General features: G+C 42.2%; 2 protein-coding genes across 2 annotated transcripts; one reads left to right on the forward strand and one right to left on the reverse strand.

Annotated features, from left to right (window-relative positions):
• Positions 1-1,578: 1,578 nt before the first annotated feature.
• Positions 1,579-13,134, forward strand: LOC109910269 (transmembrane gamma-carboxyglutamic acid protein 3). Its single transcript, XM_020509404.2, has 4 exons — positions 1,579-1,783; positions 3,008-3,053; positions 6,059-6,219; positions 11,237-13,134. Exons 2-4 carry the CDS (start codon positions 3,044-3,046, stop codon positions 11,807-11,809), a joined length of 744 nt encoding a protein of 247 aa, XP_020364993.1. The 5' UTR covers positions 1,579-1,783; positions 3,008-3,043; the 3' UTR covers positions 11,810-13,134.
• Positions 13,135-19,605: 6,471 nt separating this feature from the next.
• Positions 19,606-22,563, reverse strand: LOC109864658 (odorant receptor 131-2-like). Its single transcript, XM_020452518.2, has 4 exons — positions 22,506-22,563; positions 20,931-21,145; positions 20,357-20,525; positions 19,606-20,214 (listed from the first exon to the last, which is right to left on the reverse strand). The coding sequence occupies exons 2-4, from the start codon at positions 21,130-21,132 to the stop codon at positions 19,611-19,613; spliced, it is 975 nt and encodes a 324-aa protein (XP_020308107.1). The 5' UTR covers positions 21,133-21,145; positions 22,506-22,563; the 3' UTR covers positions 19,606-19,610.
• Positions 22,564-23,255: the final 692 nt, after the last annotated feature.

The following is a 23,255-nucleotide window of genomic DNA, read 5'->3' on the forward strand; positions in this document are numbered from 1 at the left end:
ATGTGCTTTTCAGGACTGGTGTGGCCTTGTAAACTATGATTTATTTGAGGCCACTGTAAAAAACTAAGTCCTAAAAAAAGAATGTCTTGTAAAATATGTATATTTTTAAATAATAAAATTGGAATGCCAACATGTTGAGGACCAGAGGAGTAAAATTGAGTGAATAAAACTATCATGTCTCTGTCACTAGCAAACACAGTCATGGGTGGTACTGGTAACTCTAATATTCACTCAAAAGGCACCCTGGGACGTATGCAAATAAGGCTTAAAACCTTATAGCAGTGCTATTCAAATCCGGTCCTGGAGGGCCGAAACATTTCTGGTTTTGGATTTTTGTATGGTTCTTCAAAGAACAGAGACCCTAAAATGGTTGCCCTTTGGCATTGCTCTCAAGAACCTTATTTGGTCCCAACTTGCACCCTTACTTTTAAGAATGTAGATTAGTGTCGTAGCAACCACAGTGTGTGAGGATGGCCGGGCGTCCCTTTTAGGGGCATGTGCGGGAGGGTTCTTGAAATATAACATACAGGATTTAAAAATAAATACAAGCCTCTGTAAGCCAGTGGGCCATTCTAGTTGTTTCGGCTAATACAAAATAGATTTTTCATAAAATGTATTTCATACATTTTAGAATAACGCTGTAATCTAACAAAATGTGTAAAAAGTCAAGGGGTCTGAATACTTTCCCAATGCACTATATATAATGAAGGTAGACTAATTACTTTTTGAATAACATTTATTATCATTTTCAGCATCATGCAAGACAAATGATTTTGTTTACCAAAATAATCTATTATTCATTAAACAATTATCATCTTGTCACCATCTCTTTTGAAGCCTACAGATGAGCTATTAAAAGGCCTATAACTAGGGTTCCTTTTTTACGTTTTCGACCGTTCAATTGAACGGAAACGGTGCTGTACTGAACGACCTGTTGAAAAACGGGGAGGGGTTGTGGGTTGGGGAACGCTGTCACTGTCCTTTAAATAAGTCACTCGTTGCTTCAAGCCACACCTTGCCACCGCCACCAAACGGGAGCAAACGTACCTCAAAGTTTGTTCAAGAATGTGCAACAACGGTTTGGGGAAACGTGTCGTTCAGTACAAACTGTTCCGCAACATAGTAAACGTTAAATCGAACTGAACGCACCTATAAAAAGCCAACTGCGTGGAAAATGAAAGGGGGAATTCTGGGAGGTGAAGTATTTTGGTGTAAGGTGTGGTTTAGAGCAGGCGGCGGTGCTTTCCAGAAGGCTTTCACAAATACCCTGAACAAGAGTGAAAGCACGGATAAACAGCAAAACATTGATTGGTTAAACACACACATCATATTCTACCAGCCCCACACAAGACGAATTAGATGAAGCTGGGGGCGCTTTTTTTCAACAACTTCATCACCCGCATGTCTCCGTATTCATAGAGGGTTGTCTCCCAATTCCTAGGAGTCATTTCATTGGACAAGGCCGGGGATTCCTCTTCTGCCATTGCATGGGCGATATTTCGGTCATAGTGTGGTACTGTCTCATGTGGTGGGGTTCTCACTTATTAGAAAGGTAAGTGCTATTCCGAATCATTGGGACTTCCACTCCCTATACCCTAACCCTAATGTTAACCCCCACCCTTACCCTAACCCTAGAATTAACCATAATCCTTACCAGTTAGGGTGAACCTCATCAGATTTCAAATTCAATGGGGTGACGTCAGAGTTGTACATCCCACGGATCCCGTATAGAAATGACGCGGATGGATATTGAAAGCCCTTTGCTGTAGCTGGAGAGTGGAAGGTAGGGTTTCTTCTTCGGTTAATTTCTAAAGTAGTTATGTTATAGACGGACACTTATGAGGGACAGTGTTTAATTTGAGTAGGCTAGAGAAAAACACATTTTATGATCAGAGATCGTCGTATAATTGTAGAGAAAGAGAATGAGAGCAAAGCGACAGCCAGACAGTCAGCAATGGTCTGCCTTTCCAGAAAAATGACTGTAACTCAACAAGGGTCTTTATAAATGTTTCATTTTATATTATGGCAGCAAGAACAGAGGGATCTTTGGCTAAGGTCACGACAATCACACATTTTTCAAATCATTTTTTTTCTTCAAATGTCATTCTTTAGATTATTTACATTCTTGTTGAATATTATATCACCATATTTTTCCCTTTAAGTGTAATTTCAAATAGGGCATGAAATTATTATTTCAAAATATATCCCCCCCTCATTTTACACGGTAGCCTACTATTTGAGATTGTGGATGTGCAAACTGAGGCCGGGGTGTGCTTGTAAGGGCTTGCCTTGCAAGCATCTGTGTTGTTGGTCTACAGGAGGCTGGAGAGAGTTGATGTATAGGGCTCGTTTATCTGTATGGCAGATGGTTCGCGCGATCTACCGTGCGTGCTGCTTGCGCTCATATATCTCCGTTTTCTACAGCAGATTACATTTTAATATTCCATCTCCACACGCGCCTTCTCGAAATGATTTAATTTTGGCAGCATCCAGGATGGGGTTGGGGGGGGGGGGGGGGGGTTACGTTGCCTCTCACGCGACTCCTAGGCTACAACATGGTGATCAATTTATAAAGCATATACATCCCTATTATAGAGAGCATGTTTCTCCACCATGCATTATTGAAACTCGGTGTCTTTGCCAGAAAGACATGCAAGAACCATTTTATGGGTGGGCTACTGTATGACATCATGCCCAGCGCCCTGATTTAAGTAGATATACAGCTGGACCCATCATGGATTGAAGAGGTGGAGGTGGAGGGGGATGACATTCCTAAAAAGCAACTGTTCGCAATCGCAAACATTTTATCATGAGGCATTTGCAACGTTATTATTTCTCAATACAATACTTTATGATTTTGTAAGGCATGTAATATCAAGATCATAGTAGTAGCCTGTTGTTATTTTATCATAAACATTGGGGAAATGGCTGAATTTCTTATTGCATTTTATCAGGGTACACTGGGGCCTGACTTTGTGCTCCTCTTTCCTCTTCTCTCCTCCCACAGGTTAGAAAGTCTTGGTCTGAGTAGCAGGGTGGTAGGATGGCGGAAGGTAAGAACATAGCATGGCCTGCTCCTCTGGATCTCCTATGGCTAATCTGTTCATTGTAACAACTGTATTATAACCTGTATCATAACAGTGTTAGAACTGCACTATAACTATACTAAAACAGTATTGCATTATTGTATACGGGGTTTGTATATGTACAGTGCAGTCAGAAAGTTTTCAGACCCCTAGACTTCTTCCACATTTTGTTACGTTACAGCCTTGTTCTAAAATGGATTACATTAGTTTTTTCCCTCTTCAATCCTCACACAATACCCCATAATGATGAAGCAAAAACACGTCAACAGTGAAGAGGCGACTCCGGGATGCTGGCCTTCTAGGCAGAGTTGCAAAGAAAAAGCAATATCTCATACTGGACAATAAAGAGAAAAGATTAAGATGGGAAAAAGAACACAGACACTGGACAGAGGAACTCTGTCTTGGAGGCCAGCACCCCGCAGTCGCCTCTTCACTGTTGACGTTGAGACTGGTGTTTTGTGGGTACTATTTAATGAAGCTGCCAGTTGAGGACTTGTGAGGCGTCTGTTTCTCAAACTAGACACTCTAATGTACTTGTCCTCTTGCTCAGTTGTGCACTGGGGCCTCCCACTCCTCTTTCTATTCTGGTTAGAGCCAGTTTGCACTGTTCTACATAGCGTTGTACCAGATCTTCAGTTTCTTGGCAATTTCTCTAATGGAACAGCCTTCATTTCTCAGAAAGAGAATAGACTGATGAGTTTCAGAAGAAAGTTTCTGAGTTTCAGAAGAAAGTTTCTGGCCATTTTGAGCCTGTAATCGAACCCATAAATGCTGACGCTCCAGATATTCAACTAGTCTAAAGAAGGCCAGTTTTATTGCTTCTTTAATCAGAACAAACATTTTCCGCTGTGCTAACATAATTGCAAAAGGGTTTTCTAATTTTATTTATTTATTTATTTTACCTTTATTTAATGACCAATTAGCCTTTTAAAATGATAAACTTGGATTAGCTAACACAACGTGCCATTGGAACAAAGGAGTGATGGTTGCTGATAATTGGCCTCTGTACACCTATGTAGATATTCCATAAAAAATCAGCCATTTCCAGCAACAATAGTCATTTACAACATTGACAATGTCAACACCGTATTTCTGATCAATTTAATGTTATTTTAATGGCAAAAAATGTGCTTTTCTTTCAAAAACAAGGACATTTCTAAGTGCCCCCAAACTTTTGAACGGTAGTGTAAGCATTCAGTCCCTTTACTCAGTACTTTATTGAAGCACCTTTAGCAGTGATTACAGCCATGAGTCGTCTTGTTATGACGCTACAAGCTTGGCACACCTGCATTTGGGGAGTTTCTCCCATTCTTCTCTGCAGATCCTCTCAAGCTCTGTCAGGTTGGATGGTGAGCGTCGCTGCACAGCTATTTTCAGGTATTTCCAGAGATGTTCGATCGGGTTCAAGTCCAGGCTCTGGCGGGGCCACTCAAAGACATTCAGAGACTTGTCCCGAAGCCACTCCTGTGTTGTCTTGGCTGTGTGCTTAGGGTCGTTGACCTGTTGGAAGGTGAATCTTCGCCCCAGTCTGAGGTCCTGAGCGCTCTGGAGCAGGTTTTCATCAAGGATCTCTCTGTACTTTGCTCTGTTCATCTTTCCCTTGATCCTGACTAGTCTCCCAGTCCCTGCCGCTGAAAAACATCCCCACAGCATGATGCTGCCACCACCGTACTTCAGTATAGTGATGGCGGCAGGTTTCCTCCAGACGTGACACTTGGCATTCAGGCCAAAGAGTTTAATCTTGGTTTCATCAGATCCGAGAATCTTGTTTTTCATGGTCTGAGAGACTTTAGGTGCCTTTTGGCAAACCAAGCAGGCTGTCATGGGCCTTTTAGGGCTTCCGTCTGGCCACTCTACCATAAAGGCCTGATTGGTGGAGTGCTGCAGAGATGGTTGTCCTTCTGGAATGTTCTCCCATCTCCACAGGGGAACTCTGGAGCTCTGTCAGAGTTGGCATCAGGTTATTGGTCACCTCACTGACAAAGGGCCTTATTATTCAGTTTGGCTGGGTGGCCAGCTCTAGGAAGAGTCTTGGTGGTTCCAAACTTCTTCCATTAAAGAATGATAGAGGCCACTGTGTTCTTGGGGACCTTCAATACTGCAGACATTTTTTGGTACCCTTCCCCAGATCTGTGCCTAAACACAATCCTGTCTCGGAGGTCTACCGACAATTTCTTTGACCTCATGGCTTGGTTTTTGCTCTGACATGCACTGTCAACTGTGGGACCTTATGTGGTTAGACATGTGTGTGCCTTTGCAAATCATGTCCAATCAATTGAATTTACCACAGTTGGACTCCAATCAAGTTGTAGAAACATCTCAAGGATGATTCTGGGAAACAGGATGCACCTGAACTAAATTTTGAGTCTCATAGCAAAGGGTCTGAATACTTATGTAAATAAGGAAAAATGTCAATTGTAAAAATATCTTTAAAAAAACATTTTTCACTTTGTCATTATAGAGTATTGTGTGTAGATTGATGAGCATTTTTTTTATTTAATCCATTTTAGATTAAGTATGTAATTTAACAAAATGTGGGAAATGGAAGGGGTCTGAATACTTTCCGAATGCGTTGTATCAGTTGTTCTCTCTGTGTGTCTCCCAAATGGCACCCTAGCCCCTGTATAGTGCTCTACTTTTGACCAAGCCCTATAGGGAATGGGTTGCCGTTTGGGACACAGCCTCTGACTGCTCCCCATTGGAAAGGGAACACTGTGTGTGTGTGTGTGTGTGTATGTGTGTGTATTCAATAGAATGTGTGAATACATAAGAATAGATAACCAAGATCAACCAGCCACAGGTCACCTTCTCGAAGCTGCAGCTCTCCTCCACGCAGAGGGAGTGTGTGTGTTTGAGTGTGTGTTTGTGTCATGCTCTTTCATGTTCTCCTCGCTGTGAGTCAGTTGCATTCCTAGATGGGAAGGATGCTCACAAACACACACACGCTCACTCTCCAATCTTTCTCTTTGTAGCGTTCCTAGATGAGAAGGATGCTCACACTCTCCTCAAGCGCTTCCCCCGAGCCAACAGTTTCCTGGAGGAGTTCAGACAGGGTAACATCGAACGGGAGTGTGTGGAGGAGAGCTGCAGCTTCGAGGAGGCCAATGAAGTGTTCGAGAACAAAGAGAGAACAGTAAATTATATCACACTCCTCTTTAGATACACAGATTTATTGATTACTGGGCTGAATCATTGAGTTCTGGTTATTGAGTTTTGGTTATACATGTATGTGCCCATGCAGTATGTGTGTTATAACACACGTCTCTCCTCTCCTCGTCTTCCCCCTCTCTCCTCACTTCTGTCCTCTTCTGTCCTCTTTTCTGTCCTCTCTACTCCTCTTCTACACCCGTCTCCTCTTCTCCTCCCCTTTCCTCGCAGTTTGACGGTTATTGTCATGAATCTGAGCAAATAATTACAGTTGAAGTCAGAAGTTTTACATACACCTTAGCCAAATACATTTAAACTCAGTTTTTCCCAATTCTTGACATTTAATCCTAGTACAAATAAGTTGGATGAATTTTGGCCCATTCCTCCTGACAGAGCTGGTGTAACTGAGTCAGGTTTGTAGGCCTCCTTGCTAACACACGCTTTTTCAGTTCTGCCCACAACTTTTCTATGGGATTGAGGTCAGGGCTTTGTGATGGCCACTCCAATACCTTGACTTTGATGTCCTTAAGCCATTTTGCCACAACTTTGGAAGTATGCTTGGGGTCATTGTCCATTTGGAAGACCCATTTGCGACCCGGCTTTAACTTCCTGACTGATGTCTTGAGATGTTGCTTCAATATATCCACATCATTTTCCTGCTTCATGATGCCATCTATTTTGTAAGTGCACCAGTCCCTCCTGCAGCAAAGCACCCCCACAACATGATGCTGCCACCCCCGTGCTTCACGGTTGGGATGGTGTTCTTCAGCTTGCAAGCCTCCCCCTTTTTGCTCCAAACATAACGATGGTCATTATGGCCAAACAGTGCTGTTTTTGTTTCATCAGACCAGAGGACATTTCTCCAAAAAGTACGATCTTAGTCCCCATGTGCAGTTGCAAACCGCAGTCTGGCTTTTTCGTGGAGGTTTTGGAGCAGTGGCTTCTTCCTTGCTGAGCAGACTTTCAGGTTATGTTGATGTGGGACTTGTTTTACTGTAGATATAGATACTTTTGTACCTGTTTCCTCCAGCATCTTCACAGGGTCCTTTGCTGTTGTTCTGGGATTGATTTGCACTTTTCGCACCAAAGTACGTTCATCTCTAGGAGACAGAGTGCGTTTTCTTCCTGAGCGGTATGACGGCTGCGTTGTCCCATGGTGTTTATACTTGCGTACTATTGTTTGTACAGATGAACGTGGTACCTTCAGGCGTTTGGAGATTGCTTCCAAGGATGAACCAGACTTGTGGAGGTCTACAATTGGTCTTTGCTGATTTCTTTTGATTTTCCCATGATGTCAAGCAAAGAGGCACTGAGTTTGAAGGTAGGCCTTGAAATGCATCAGCAGGTACACCTCCAATTGACTAAAATTATGTCAATTAGCCCATCAGAAGCTTCTAAAGCCAGGACATCATTTTCTGGAATTTTCCAAGCTGTTTAAAGGCACAGTCAACTTAGTGTATGTCAACTTCTGACCCACTGGAAATGTGATACAGTAAATTATGTCCTAACCGACTTGCCAAAACTATAGTTTGTTAAACAGAAATTTGTGGAGTGGTTGAAAAACGAGTTTTAATGTCTCCAACCTAAGTGTATGTAAACTTCCGACTTCAACTGTATTATTTCTTAACTGTTTCCACAGCCTTTCTTTAGTTTGCTCAACTTTTTGGTCCAACTGTTAAGTGATCAAATAATTATTGTTGGCACAAACTTAACTCCAATACAGTACCAGCAGCGTATGTGATGAGTCAAAGGGGGGGGGGGGGTGCTAAAAAGGGTACATTTAGAATTCCGGGTAGTTATTGGTTAACTATTTAACTAACAACTTATTGGTTCACAGAATTCCATTCTTCCAGCTACGCCACCATGTCTGTGTCAATAACTGATTTCACTTCTATATACCTCTTCTCACAGGACTAGTATTACTGTGGAACATCGGTTATGTAATTATTATCCCAGCATGTCTGTTTTACAGTGGATGAGTCAGACAGGACTTGTGTTACTGTAGAACATCGGTTATGTAATCATTACCCCAGCATGTCTGTTTTTCCAGTGCATGATTCAGACAGGACTAGTATAACTATAGAACAATGGTTATGTAATTATTACCCCATTTTGCCTTTTTTTCCAGTGGATGATTCAGACAGGACTGGTATTACTATAGAACATCGGTTATGTAATTTTACCACAGCATGTCTTTTTTTCCAGTGGATGATTCAGGCAGGACTAGTGTTACTATAGAACATCGGTTATGTAATTATTACCCCAGCATGTCTGCTTTTCCAGTGGATGATTCATACAGGACTAGTATAACTATAGTACATCGGTTATGTAATTATTACCCCAGCACTTATTTTTTTCCAGTGGATGATTCGTACAGAACATGTATAACTACAGAACATCGGCTGTGTAAATATTACCCCATTATGTCTGTTTTTCCAGTGGATGATTCGTGCAGGACTAGTTTTACTATAGAACATCGGTTATGTAATTATTATCCCAGCATGTCTGTTTTTCCAGTGGATGATTCAGACAGGGCTAGTATTACTATAGAACATTGGTTATGTAATTATTTCCCCAGCATGTCTGTTTTTCCAGTGGATGATTCAGACAGGACTAGTATTACTATAGAAGATTGGTTATGTAATTATGACCCCAGCATGTCTGTTTTTCCAGTGGATGATTCAGACAGGACTAGTATTACTATAGAACATCGGTTATGTAATTATTACCCCAGCATGCCTGTTTTTCCAGTGCATGATTCAGACAGGACTAGTATAACTATAGAACATTGGTTATGTAATTATTACCCCATTTTGCCTTTTTTTCCAGTGGATGATTCAGGCAGGACTAGTGTTACTATAGAACATCGGTTATGTAATTATTACCCCAGCATGTCTGTTTTTCCAGTGGATGATTCGTACAGGACTACTATTACTATAGAACATCGGTTATGTAATTATTTCCCCAGCATGTCTGTTTTTCCAGTGGATGTTTCAGACAGGACTAGTATAACTATAGTACATCGGTTATGTAATTATTACCCCAGCACTTATTTTTTTCCAGTGGATGATGCGTACAGGACTAGTATTACTATAGAACATCGGTTATGTAATTATTATCCCCTCATGTCTGTTTTACCAGTTGATGATTCAGACAGGACTAGTGTTACTATAGAACATCGGTTATGTAATTTTTACCCCAGCATGTCTTTTTTTCCAGTGGATGATTCGTACAGGACTAGTATTACTATAGAACATCGGTTATGTAATTATCTCCCCAGCATGTCTGTTTTTCCAGTGGATGATTCAGACAGGACTAGTGTTACTATAGAACATCGGTTATGTAATTATTATCCCCTCATGTCTGTTTTTCCAGTAGAGGATTCAGACAGGACTGGTATTACTATAGAACATCGGTTATGTAATTATTATCCCCTCATGTCTGTTTTTCCAGTGGATGATTCAGACAGGACTAGTATTACTATAGAACATCGGTTATGTAATTATTACCCCAGCATGTCTGTTTTTCCAGTGGATGATTCGTACAGGACTAGTATTACTATAGAACATCGGTTATGTAATTATCTCCCCAGCATGTCTGTTTTTCCAGTGGATGATTGAGACAGGACTAGTGTTACTATAGAACATCGGTTATGTAATTATTTCCCCAGCATGTCTTTTTTTCCTGTGTATGATTCGTACAGGACTGGTATTACTATATTAAATCGGTTATGTAATTATTACCCCATTATGTCTGTTTTTCCAGTGGATGATTCAGACAGGACTAGTATTACTATAGAACATCGGTTATGTAATTATTACCCCAGCATGTCTGTTTTTCCAGTGGATGATTCAGACAGGACTAGTGTTACAATAGAACATCGGTTATGTAATGGTTTTCCTCCTCTTCGTCTGAAGAGGAGAGGCGAGAAGGATCGGAGGACCAATATGCGGCGTGGTAAGTGTCCATGGTTGTTTATTAAACACATAAACTGAACACACTCTACAAAACAATAAACGTACCGTGAATAACGAAAACCGAAAACAGTACTGTGTGGTGTAAAACACAAACACGGAAACAATCACCCACAAACAAACAGTGAAACCCAGGCTACCTAAGTATGATTCTCAATCAGAGACAACTAACGACACCTGCCTCTGATTGAGAACCATAATAGGCCGAACACAGAAAAACAACCTAGACACCTAGAATGCCCACCCAACTCGCGTCCTGACCAACTAAAACAAACAATTAACACAATAACTAGGGTCAGAACATGACAGGTTATGTAATTATTACCCCAGCATGTCTGTTTTTCCAGTGGATGGCACATAATTGCATTACCTGAGCTCCCACAGTAAAACTTATCCCATCCCAATAGGGCTTTAAGGTTATACTTTGCACTTAAAATGTAAATCTCAGAGCTAAGGTATTTGTTTAAGTGCAATGTGTAGCCATCCAGGTGAAATCAGTTATTGACACAGACATGGTGGTGTCGCAGGAAGATTGGAATGCTTTGAACCAATAGGTTGTCAGTTCAAATCCCAGGTGTAGACATGTTGGACATGAATTACTGTATAAATGACCATGTGCAATGTAATTATGTACTGTATGTGAACTATGTACATGTAAGTTTGAAGAAGTTGTATGTGAAAATCACTGTGTTTAACTAGTTCCACAACCTTCTTTAGGTAAGATTTCCCCAAAAATAATTTGTAGTTGAATGAACATATGAGACACTTTGAGCAAACACATTTTAATTTGACATAATTTTTGGTAAATGTTATCACATTTTTTAAAGTTCAGGTAACACTGACCAAAAAGTTGAGTAAACTAAAAAAACACTTACTTAATAATATTTAGTTGAAACAATTGTTGTTGTTTTTTTACAGTGTAGATGGGCCAGCTGCAAAGTCTAAATTGACTATATCGTCAAAATTCATGAAAACAGAAATTCGCTTTTTGGTCTTAATAAATGCCAACCTGCCTCTACTCTCCACCAGATGGAGTTCTGGAAGACTCGCAGTGTGTACACGGTGAGCAGCCACGAGCAGACCAGGGACGGCCGTTCAGAGGGCCACCTCTACATGGTGGTTCCCCTGCTGGGCGTGGCTCTCCTCCTCCTCATCGCCCTCTTCCTCATCTGGAGGTGCCAGCTGCAGAAGGCCACACGGCGGCGGCCCGCCTACACCCAGAACCGCTACATGAACAACCGCAACACCCGCAGCCTGCCGCGCATCCTGGTCCACCGGGACACGCCATCCCACTCCGAGACCCCCTTATCCAGGCCCACGGTGGTGGTGAGTGGGGTGGAGAGAGTAGTAGGAGGAAGTGGAGGAGGGTCGCTGGTTTGCGCTGCAAACGTTCCCCAAGAACCTCACTCCCACCCTCAGAACACTCGCTCAGCCCTGTACGTCCAGGATCCGTCTGTGTCAGTAGCGTCGCGTCTCTCCGGTGCCACACCTCCTCCTTCCTATGAGGAGGTGACAGGACACCTGGAGAGCAGCAGCGATGAGGTGTCGGCGCCGTACAGCGACCCTCCGCCCAAATATGAGGAGATTGTCAAGGAGAAGTAAGCAGAGGGAGGGAGAGAGGGATGGAGGGATGGAGGCTGGGCCGGGGGCCATACTGTCAGATCCAACCCTCCCTCCATTGTCCTTGTCTCTGGTCTGAGGGGCTGGCAAACTGCTAGCTATCCGTGGGAAAGAATGCACTGTGGTATCTAATATCTTGAAGCACTTGTTGTATCTATCGCTGACTGACTACTGTACAAGGTTTGGAACGACGATGATCTGTGCTACACTGTGTTTTCTTCTTGAGTTATCTATCTTGCCAATGCCTGGGGTTTGGCGGTCTGTTTTGATTTTGCGTTGTTGTTATGCATCAGTGTTTCTCACTGTACTCTGAATGTGGTGGTCATTGTTTACTAGTGCGTATGACTCTGCAGTGAAGCGCTATATCCATAATAACTGTATATTTATACTGTATACTTTTCCACCTTTCTCTCATCACACCAGCTGTAGCTAGTCACTTGGAGAAATACAATCGCTGCGTCTACACTGCCTTCCCCCCTAAACACTGAAGAAACGACACCTTTTCCCGGACACCCTGAGGCACCTTTAAATGTGTCAGCCATCCCAAATGGTGCCCTATTCCCTACATAGTGTACTCACTACTTTTGACCAGGGCCATTTGGGACGTGGTTGTGAGAGGAATGGAACATTGCCAAGTCACCCTCCATCCCCTGAGAGGAAGAGACTACTGTGTGGATGAAGGTAGTGAGGAAGTTTCCAAGCCCTCAGTAGTACTTCTTCCTCTCCAGAGTTGTGCCGTGACTCATGATAAAGGAGAGTTGATTTGCCAAATGTGCACTGCTGATTACGTGTACTGCTTTCTGAACACACAAAATGAAAAGAAAAAGTATATTCTTCCATTTATTGAAAGTAGTATGGTTTAACAAACAGAAACAGTAGCTAGTGCTTGTGGACTATGGGACTATAGGACTATCTTATTATGAAGAGGATGCAGCCAGACACAGCGGATGAGTTGGGATCTTCAGTGTTTCTCCTCTTTGTCTGCACATCCAACGCCAAGGCCGTCTTTCTCCACATACATCCTCTGGTCATGGAAGGGCCTTGAATTAAGAGGAAACAGATGCACTCCAAGTGTATGGTGGGAAGAACACGCGCATACTATCTCAAAATGTCAATCAGGTATTTGAGTTTTTGGCTAATTAGAAAATAATTGAATGACCTGATAATTAATTTCAGTCCTTTATTAAGCTTACCAGTAAATATACTATCTTACACACACAAACAAAGACACACAGGTACGCACGCACGCACAAAGACACACACACACACACACACAGGTACGCACGAATGCACACGCACGCACACAAACACACACACACACACGGGTACGCAGACACACACACACACGCACATGTACGCATGCACGCACGCACGCACACACACACACACACATACACACACACACACACACACACACACACACACACACACACACACACACACACACACACACACACACACACACACACACACACACACACACACACACACACACACACACACACACACACACAGAGGAAGCACAATCAGTAGCTCTGACAACATTCCAGTCAACCCTCAGCCTATCCCTCTCAAAGCTGCAGAGTGAACTTTACAATGCTGGCTTCAGTACTGCTGTGCTATTACTGTTTACAATTGCTACTTTTTAAAATCTTGTTTGAATAGATGCGTAAGAAATCTCTAGACTAGTGAGCCATGGTCGGGTATATCACCATCATGACTGCTGAATGGTACAAATGCTCTTCTTTTCTTTAGTCTCTTCTTGTTTTGTTGTTTGCCTTTTGACTGCTTTTTCACTTGTGTCTCGTTTTGTTGGTGTTCAAACCTTGTTGAACCAGACATCCACCAACCAGGACATGCAACAGAAGTAGTGTTTCAGAATCAGCTCAGGTTGCCAGCAGTAACAGTCTCTATGTAATATACTAACCACTGCCAATGGCTGGACCAAATGGGATCACAAGATAACTCTGACTTGTACTGCAATACCTGGAGTACCTGTTTTTTACACAGGGGAGAGAGAAAAGGAGCGACCAAGGGCAGAGAGAGAGAGATAGGGTGCGGGAGATGCCCTCTGGCCTGTCTGGGGCCTTCTCCTCAAGGTTAGCAATGTAAGCGTCTGGCCTGGGCTTAGTCTGCTCTGCAGTTTTCCAAGGAAGGAGGGATGACAAAACACTAGGGCTTCTACAGGGAAGGGAAGGAGGGATGGACACAGGGCTACTGCAATGGTCCTTCCCTTTCTAGAGGAGCTAGATGCTGGCTGCTTCTGATGATGTGAGCACTGTCTGTCTGCTTCTGATGATGCGAGCGTTGTCTGTTTCTGTCTGCTGACTAGTTCCTAGTGTCCTCGGGCTCTCAAGGCTCTTTATACTGACATCTATTCTACAGTTTGTGCTGATTCATATTCATGAAATGAACAATGTGCGAGAGTGTGTGCGTGTATGTGTGTGTGAGATCCTGTATTTGTGCCCAAACTCTCCTTAAAAATTCACTTCACTAAAGATTGAAATACTCCACAAAAACAATTGTTTATGTTCTTTACTATATCTATATATTCATGCATGTACATGTAAATATACAGTGCGTTCGGAAAGTATTCAGACCCCTTGACTTTTTCCACATTTTGTTATGTTACAGCCTTATTCTAAAATTGATTAAATACTGTTTTCCCCTCAGAAGTCTACACATAATAACCCACAATGACATGCTTTTAGAATATTTAGCAAATGTATAACCCGGCCCCCCCAAAAACATACCTTATTTACATGAGTATTCAGACCCTTTGCAATGAGAATCGAAATAGAGCTCAGGTGCATCCTGCTTCTCCTGATCATCCTTGAGATGTTTCTACAACTTAATTGGAATCCACCTGTGGTAAATTCAATTGATTGGACATGATTTGGAAAGGCACACACCTGTCTATATAAGGTCCCACAGTTGACAGTGCATGTCAGAGCAAAAACCAAGCCATGAGGTTGAACAAATTGTCCGTAGAGATCCGAGACAGGATTATGTCGAGGCACAGATTTGGTGTTGGCGTACCAAAGAATGTCTGCAGTATTGAAGGTCCCCAAGAACACAGTGGCCTCCATCATTCTTAAATAGAAGACGTTTGGAACCACCAAGACTCTTCCTAGAGCTGGCCGCCCAGCCAAACTGAGCAATCAGGGGCGAAAGGGCATTGGTCAGTGAGGTGACCAATAACCAGATGGTCACTCTGACAGAGCTCTAGAGTTCCTCTGTGGAGATGGGAGAACCTTACAGAAGGACAACCATCTCTGCAGCACTCCCCCAATCAGGCCTTTATGGTAGAGTTGCCAGACGGAAGCAACTCCTCAGTAAAAGGCACATGACAGCACATCTGGAGCTTGCCAAAAGCCACCTAAAGAGTCTCAGACCATGAGAAACTAGATTATTTGGCCTAATGTAAAGGAAACCTGGCACCATCCCTACGGTGAAGTATGGTGGTGGCATTATCGTGGTGGCATTATCATTCTGTGGGGATGTTTTTCAGCAGCAGGGACTGAGAGACGAGTCAGGATCGAGGGAAAGATGAACGGAGCAAAGCACAGAGAGATCCTTGATGAAAACCTGCTCCAGAGCGCTCAGGACCTCAGACTGGGGTGAAGGTTCACCTACCAACAAGATAACGACCCTAAGCACAAAGTCTGCGTAGGAGTGGCTTCGGGACAAGTCTCTGAATGTCCTTGAGTGGCCAAGTTAGAGCTCGGAATTGAACCTGATCAAACATTTCTGGAGAGACCTGAAAATAGCTGTGCAGCAACGCTCCCCATCCAACCTGACAGAGATTGAGAGGATCTGCAGAGAAGAATGGGAGAAACTCCCCAATTACAGGTGTGCCAACCTTGTAGCGTCATACCCAAGAAGAATTGAGGTTGTAATTGCTGCCAAAGATGCTTCAACAAAGTACTGAGTAAAAGGTCTGAATACTTATGTAAATATCATATTTCAGTTTTTTTATTATTAATACATTTGAATTAAACCTGTTTTTGCTTTGTCATTATGGATTATTGTGTGTAGATTGATGAGGGAAAAAACTATTTAATCCATTTTAGAATAAGGCTGTAACCTAACAAAATGTGGAAGAAGTCAAGGGGTCTGAATACTTTCCGAATGCACTGTAGATATATATATCGCACACTACGGTTGATGTTTTCTAATGGTTTTTAATGGGTGCATGAATATCTGATAATTTTTGTCAATGACTTGGGTTCAACACTATGTCTACATCCCAAATGGCACTCTGTTCCCTATGAAGTGCACTTCTTTTGACCAGAGGCCTATGTGCCCTGGTCAAAAGTAGTGCACTATATAGGGAATAGGGTGCCATCTGGGACGAAGCCTATATCACTAGTCTAGAAGTGACTGTGCTTGTGATGCTGTTCAATGTTTAGAAAGACGGACCTTGAAGCCTCACAAATAGGGGCCAGAAGTTGAACCTGTTTAGAAAAACCCTTGGCTCTATTCATGATCACGCCTCAAGAAAGAACTGTGAGCACAATGCGATGGACTTATATGATTGGTTTACAGTGGTGCTACATTAGCCTGAATGCTGATCTGTTTGTGCTATCTTGCCAACTCCTGTCACACATTGTCATGCCTAACATTGACTTCAAAATGACAGCAATGGAGTTGGCAAGAGCACAAACAGATCTGGGATCAGGCCAATGCTACAGGGAGTTCATTACGAAGATCACTGCTTGCTGCTCTCCACTGTTACATAAATCAGTCAACAACGGGTATAGGATCAGAAAACTGCAATTCTAACCTTTACCAGTAGCGGGATGAAAAACATCTGACCCTGTATCAGTGTATAACAGCTGTTTCTACCTACGGTGCATAAATGAGGGTTACAAGTGAGAGTAGCTTAGATAGGTCTCCTAGACTAATGAACCTTGGACAATCCAGGCCTCATCAACATTCAGTTAGTTCAGATACAGTTACATAAGCCACAGCCTGGCCTCCCACTCTGTTAAAGTTGATTTCACCCAGTTATCATGAAGAAACCACTGAAATATTAGAAATGTCCAAATACTCATTCTCTTGTTACTGGATGTCCATTAAATGGGTTCAGCCTGACAAATGCTTTATTAATACTCACGTGTCTTTGACCAAAGTACCATACAGTCTGTCTCTGGGTCACTGGCCCTATGCTCTGGTCCAGGGCATTACATGTGGCCTTCTTCAACAAGGCTTGCCGCATGTAACACCCTGGACCAGAGCAACTGTGGTCTATGCTTCCTCCTGGTTCTGTCTGGTTGTGGATATACTGGGCTTTCTGGGTCTCAAATGTCACCCTATTCCCTATATGGTGCACTTCTTTGGACCAGGACCCATAGGGATCTGGCAATAAATAGTGGACCATGTAGGGAATAGGGGGCCATTTGGGGACGCAGGCCTGCATGTGGGTCAGTGTGAGAGTCGGAGGAGAGGGTGATGTGAAGGGGGCTGGGTGTCTCTCATCTTATGACAGACCCAGTGGAATTGGTGGTGGTCCTAATGGAATACAATAGAGTTAAAATAGGTTGCTGTTAACCCAATTTCAAACACAAACCATGTGGTTGTACTGCTGCCTATCACTTTCTATGTATTAGAAAGGTGGTGGGGGATGCAACAAACATACATTCAGTCAGCTACTGTCATATTTTGGTATAGTTAAGTTGACAACAATGTATACAATATTACAATGTATACAATATTACAATGTATACAATATTACAATGTATACAATATTACAATGTATACAATATTACATATCTTCATCTGTCTTTTCATGTTTCAATTGGGGTGAAACGTGTAATATACACAGAGTGTACAAAACATTATTGACTCCAACATGTTGTGTCAAGTTGGTTGGTTTACACACAGGAAGCTGTTGAGCATGAAAAACCCTGCAGCATAGCAGTTCTTCACACACTGAAACCTTTGTGCCTCGCACCTACTGTCATACCCCGTTATAAGGGACGTGAATATTTAGTCTTGTCCATTCACCGTCTGAATGACACACACACATACAATCCATGTCTCAATTGTCTCAATGTTTAAAATCCTTCTTTAACCTGTCTCCTCCTCTTTATCTACACTGATTGAAGTGGATTTAACAAGTGACATAAATAAGGGATCATAGCGATCACCTTTATTCACCTGGTCATGGAAAGAGCAGTTGTTCCTTAAGTTTTGTACACTCAGTGTAAATATCATGCAATTGCAAAGTGAGTCAGAGAAGTATGTTTTTTTTAGACATATTTTTACCAGAAAATGTCTAACAGCCAAAATATGACGTCTTTCCCAGATGTCTCCATTACCTTGTTGTAACCAGGTTATCTTTATAAGCAGAAAACCAGTTTACAACGCCAAATGTTGCCCCCTGGGTGTAAGTAGGCTAATGTATCTACGTCAGATTGTGGGGGGGGGGGCGGGGATCTGTCCCAAATAGGTCCCAAATGGATGCCATGTGGCTCAGTATGGCACGTCCCATGGGAGACCAGTATGAAAAATGTCTGCACTCACTACTGTAAGTCACTCTGGATAAGAGCGTCTGATAAATTACTAACATGTAAATGTATTCCCTTTAAAGTGCACTACTTTTGAAAAAGTATTCTGCATGTGTCCCAAATGGCACCCTATGGGACCTGGTCAAATGTAGGTCTAGTGCACTAAATGTGGAATAGGTTGCCATCTGGGACACATCCCTCTGTCACTAAATCCTCTTTGTCACAGTGGATGGATAACATCATCACTCGATAGTCACACACACCACATACCGTACTAAGTGCCAATTTCTCTCTTTCTCTTGTTGGTAAAGCACTGATGCTGAATTACTTTGTGAATATATTAAAGTGCATTTATCCATACTTGCTTTCTCTCTCTGTGCCCCTGTTGTGTCTGTGATTGGTTTTGTATGAGTCAGGTGATCAGATTATTTGATTAGGAGATGTCTTAGCAATGAGATAAAAATGTGTAATCTACATGGCACATTGAAGGAAGTGTGGCTAGGTAGCCTGGTTAAGGCTGACTGAAAGCTGTACTCATCATTGGGCACACTGTTCAGTCTGGTTAAAGCAGTGTATGTGACCAAAGGGCCGGTGCTGGAAGGCTGTAACTGCACTTTGGCTCCATCTGGTGGGCAAACAGAGGAGTGGGCCACTTCGATGGCTCAAAGAGTGAATGAACATTTCAAGGTAATGAGGCTTGGGAAGCATGAGAAGGTCAAATCCCTTTTATTAAATATTCCTAAAAATCAAGGGGTTTATTTAATGAATTGTATTACAGGAAAACATACATACTGTGGTTTCAAGTTAAAGGGGCATTCCGCAGTTGAAACAATAACAAAGCGCCACTGTTTCGGTAAAAAGCTGACGGATGAGGCGGAGGAGAAACGTAACTACTCTCAAATTCAAAGAAAGTGCTATGGATGCAAGGACTGACGTTCCATGATATCAAAACGATAGTTTTAACCGTGTTTTGAGGCTATAGAGTGTTTGTTTACATTTACTTTGTTTTACGAGCATTGGAGTCAAACAAACGTCTAAATGCCTCGAACCCGATCAGAAGCCGAAGTATAAGTAATATTCTTCAAGAATCAATGGGTGCATATCCTTCACTTATTTGTAAGGTAAAAAAGTATGTACCAACTGTAGATTGTCTCTTTAAAACATTCACATACCTGTGTTTTAGTTTAGTTCATTCTTTCAGCATTATTACAAGTTCTTAAAAACAGTTTTCATTAAAAACGGAATAAATGTTTCTGTTACAAGAAAAAACATCAATAGCTGGAGATTTTAATGGGCTCCACTGCGCATCTGAGGCCACAGGTGAGATGGTACATGAGGATGTGTCTGAATGCCTTGTCTCTCAGGCCGTAGATCAGAGGACTCAGACACCTGGGCAGGATAATCAGGATGATAAACACAATATACTCAATCTGTGTGGCTTTATCCATTGCTCTGGATTTCAAGGCTGACACTATAGTAGGAACCAGGGTGGAGGAGAGACTCAGGCCTAGCTGGATCAGGTGCAGGAGAACCGTGTTACGAGCCTTGCTGTTTATGTCCTTGTCTGCGGAGGCCGACTTGGCTACCATCATCATAGCGATGTAGGAGTATATGATGATAAAACCAACTGTCATGAAGACGATGCTGATGAACACATTGTCTACCTGGTTGTGAATCTTCAGGTGGAAAAGCTCGCTGGTAGAGCAGAATTCCTGCATGAACTGGTCCAGGGGCATGGACTCTAGAACCAGCAGCATGACAAGCTTAATGATAGTGTTTAGGGAACACAGGATCCACACCACAGCAATGACCACGCCCGTAGTCCTGGGGGTGACAATGGAGGCATGCCTCAGAGGATAACAGATCGCCACGTACCTGGAAAGGATCATTTTTATTGAGTACCAAATATAGGCCCTGGTCAAAAGTAGTACACTATTTAACCTTTATTTAACCCTTGAGGTTAGAAACCTCTTTTGCCCGGGGGACTAAATAGGGGAAAGGGTATAAGCAAACATACCTCTCTAGCGACATCACAGACAGGTTGAGAGGGGAAACAGCGCTGGTGAAAATGGCCACCAACACAATCATAACACATATATATCGGATCACAAACAACCCAGCGACGGCTAATATGTACAGCAGTTGGCTGGTCAGCAGTAGGATGGTGTCGGCGAAGAGGAGGTTACCTACCGGAAATGAACACGTTAAACATTTGTTGGGAATACAATAATTACACAGATTGTTATTTAACACAACTTGAATTGTAATGCATTCTACCCCATCTTTGCTTTCACAAATACATGAAAAGCTAGTTTGGAGTGCATTTAGAGCTTCTAAAGACCTCAATACCAAATGAATTGGGAACAGGTTATCATGTAACAAGCCACAGGCCATGGAAGATTTCAAATTTGAATGTATGACCTGATTGGGCTTAGCAGTACTGCTGAAGCATCTGCACACTTCTACAGAGGCGGCTTTAGGTTCAGATCTGGCCTACTGCCCCTTGACACAACCTGTGTCTTTCTCCACTGTCGTCCTCTCTCAATATCTGTTCAATACTCTTGTATAAAACGTCCGGTGGCCAGGTTTACCAAACAAGATGTAGCGTGAGGTCTCTCTGAACATGGGCTTGCTCTTCAGACTGTACAGCATGATAGTGTTGATGTAGAGGAAGAGGAGACATGGAGACACAGACAGGAAGCCCATGAACGTCCTTATGGGCACTGCCAACCTCTGATTGGTCAACGAAACGTTGTTGGACAGGAGCTGGAATGGGGGTGTTGTATTGGACATGTTTCAGGCGCATCTGTAGAGACAAAAATACTTTAAACAAAAATATTTATATTACATGTACAGTGAGGTCTGTACAAATATTTGGACAGTGACACATTTTTTTGTTGTTTTGGCTTTGTACTCTAGCACTTGGTAGCGCAGCGGTCTAAGGCACTGCATCTCAGTGCTAGAGGTGTCACCACAGACCCTGGTTTGATTCCAGGCTGTCCCATAGGGTGGCGCACAATTGGCCCAGCATCATCCGGGTTTGGCTAGTTTAGGCCGTCATTGTAAATAAGAATTTGTTCTTAACTGACCTGCCTAGTTAAGTAAAGGATAAATAAAAAGTCCATATCAGATTAACCTTTCAGAAATTACAGTAATTTTTGAACATAGTCTCCTCCCTTTTAAGGAACCAAAAGAATTGGGACAAATTCACTTATACGTGTATTAAAGTTGTCAAAATGTTGTTTTTGGTCCCATATTCCTAGCACGCAATGACTAAATCAAGCTTGTGACTCTACAAACTTATTGGATGCATTTGCAGTTGGTTGTGTATTAGATGATCTATGTCCAATAGAAATGAATGGCAAACAATGTATTGTCTAATTTTGGAGTCACTTTTACTGTAAATATGAATAGAATATGTTTCTGTAGAATTCAACATTATGAACATGAATGAAAATACTCTCAAATTAAGCTGACAGTCTGCGCTTATAGTCATTGTATAATGCCAAAGTGCTGGAGTACAGAGCCAAAACAAAAACATCATTGTCACAGTCCAAATGCTCTTGGACTTCACTGTATCTGTAATACAGTATATTGCTTATACAGGTCTGGAACGGTGGTGTTGTATTGGACATGTCTCTGTCGCATCATTCTGTAGAGACAAACATACAGCCATTATTGTAATATATCTATAATATATTTCCTTCAGCCCTGGACAGGTCTGTAATGGTGGTGTTGTATTGGACATGTCTCTGTCGTATACATTAGGACAAACATGCATTCATTATACCTCTATGAGAAACATTGACAGGGTGGTCCCAGATCTCTTTGTGCTATATAGCCAAATCCTAAGGTTGTTGTCAATTTCAAACAACAGCTCTGGGAGCAGACTAGCATATTGCCTGCCCTAGGATCAAATCAAACATGCAATATGATAACAATCAAATCAAATCTCAAATTCAAACTGCTATAAATGCAATGCTTTTTATGCTAATGGAATAGCAAAAACAATTGAACACAGCAAAGACAAAGAATTTGTAAAAATATTACAGAATCCCACAACTGTTTCCTTCTGTAGCTTTTCAGTCACAATTCAGTTCACATTGAAGGCAGAGGAATCACCCCCAGGAGATCTCTTGAAGTAATTTCAAAGCAGAAATACTCACTGTCAGTTCAGTTACAGTCTGAGGCTCTGTAGGGCTCTGCCCAAGGTGTGTGGGGCTCACCTCTTGTCCACCTCTTATAAGATATATATCGACAGCTCACTCTACATCACACCATCACATGTGCCGGTCCTGTAGCCAATAACAGAGTAGCATGAGGTGATCTAGCCTGTGAGGGCAGATGTCAGCCTAATCGACCAATGTCTTTATTAAATGTGGACTCTAAAATAGTTGCTCAATTATTAGTGAATCATCAAGAAACGGTTGCATGCTGTAGTCTGGTCCTGTGGTAGTGCTGCCAGTCCAGCCAATCAGGATCCAGAGAGAAATACAAACTGTTAGCCTACTGTAGTGCAGGGCAATTATTTCCATGGAGGGCCTCATTAGAATATTTAGAATATATTCATTAGAATATTACACGATTATACATCATGTGTATGACTATGCTGACAGATATATCTACTGTAAATCACATCCAGATATGCTGCTTATTTTACTTTTTTAACATGCGCAGAAATAAACCACGTCCATGTTCTCCTTTTGGTAGGTATTTTCATTATTAAACATGCAATGAACTACACGGAGGGAAAAGTACACTGTGCATTCAGCACCACGGACAGAACTCTTGTTAACGGGTATGCACAACAACACAAGAAAGAGAGAGAGCTCAACATTACATTTCAACTACTCAATCAGTGTGAGGAGTGAAGTCTCTGATGGGCATTAACTAGAGCAGTGAAGTCAGGTACAGTT

This window comes from Oncorhynchus kisutch, linkage group LG19 (genome assembly GCF_002021735.2).
Source record: "Oncorhynchus kisutch isolate 150728-3 linkage group LG19, Okis_V2, whole genome shotgun sequence".
Classification (NCBI taxonomy): Eukaryota; Metazoa; Chordata; class Actinopteri; order Salmoniformes; family Salmonidae; genus Oncorhynchus; species Oncorhynchus kisutch.

Bases quoted from the DNA above. Each gene is read 5' to 3' on its own strand.
- LOC109910269 (XM_020509404.2), top strand. The intron at 6,220-11,236 runs GTAAATTATATC...ACTCTCCACCAG, and splicing joins TCGAGAACAAAGAGAGAACA to ATGGAGTTCTGGAAGACTCG.
- LOC109864658 (XM_020452518.2), bottom strand. From the start codon at position 21,132: ATGTCCAATACAACACCCCCATTCCAGCTCCTGTCCAACAACGTTTCG. The intron at 20,526-20,930 runs GTAAACCTGGCC...CATTTCCGGTAG, and splicing joins CTCACGCTACATCTTGTTTG to GTAACCTCCTCTTCGCCGAC. The intron at 20,215-20,356 runs GTATGTTTGCTT...GATCCTTTCCAG, and splicing joins TCTGTGATGTCGCTAGAGAG to GTACGTGGCGATCTGTTATC.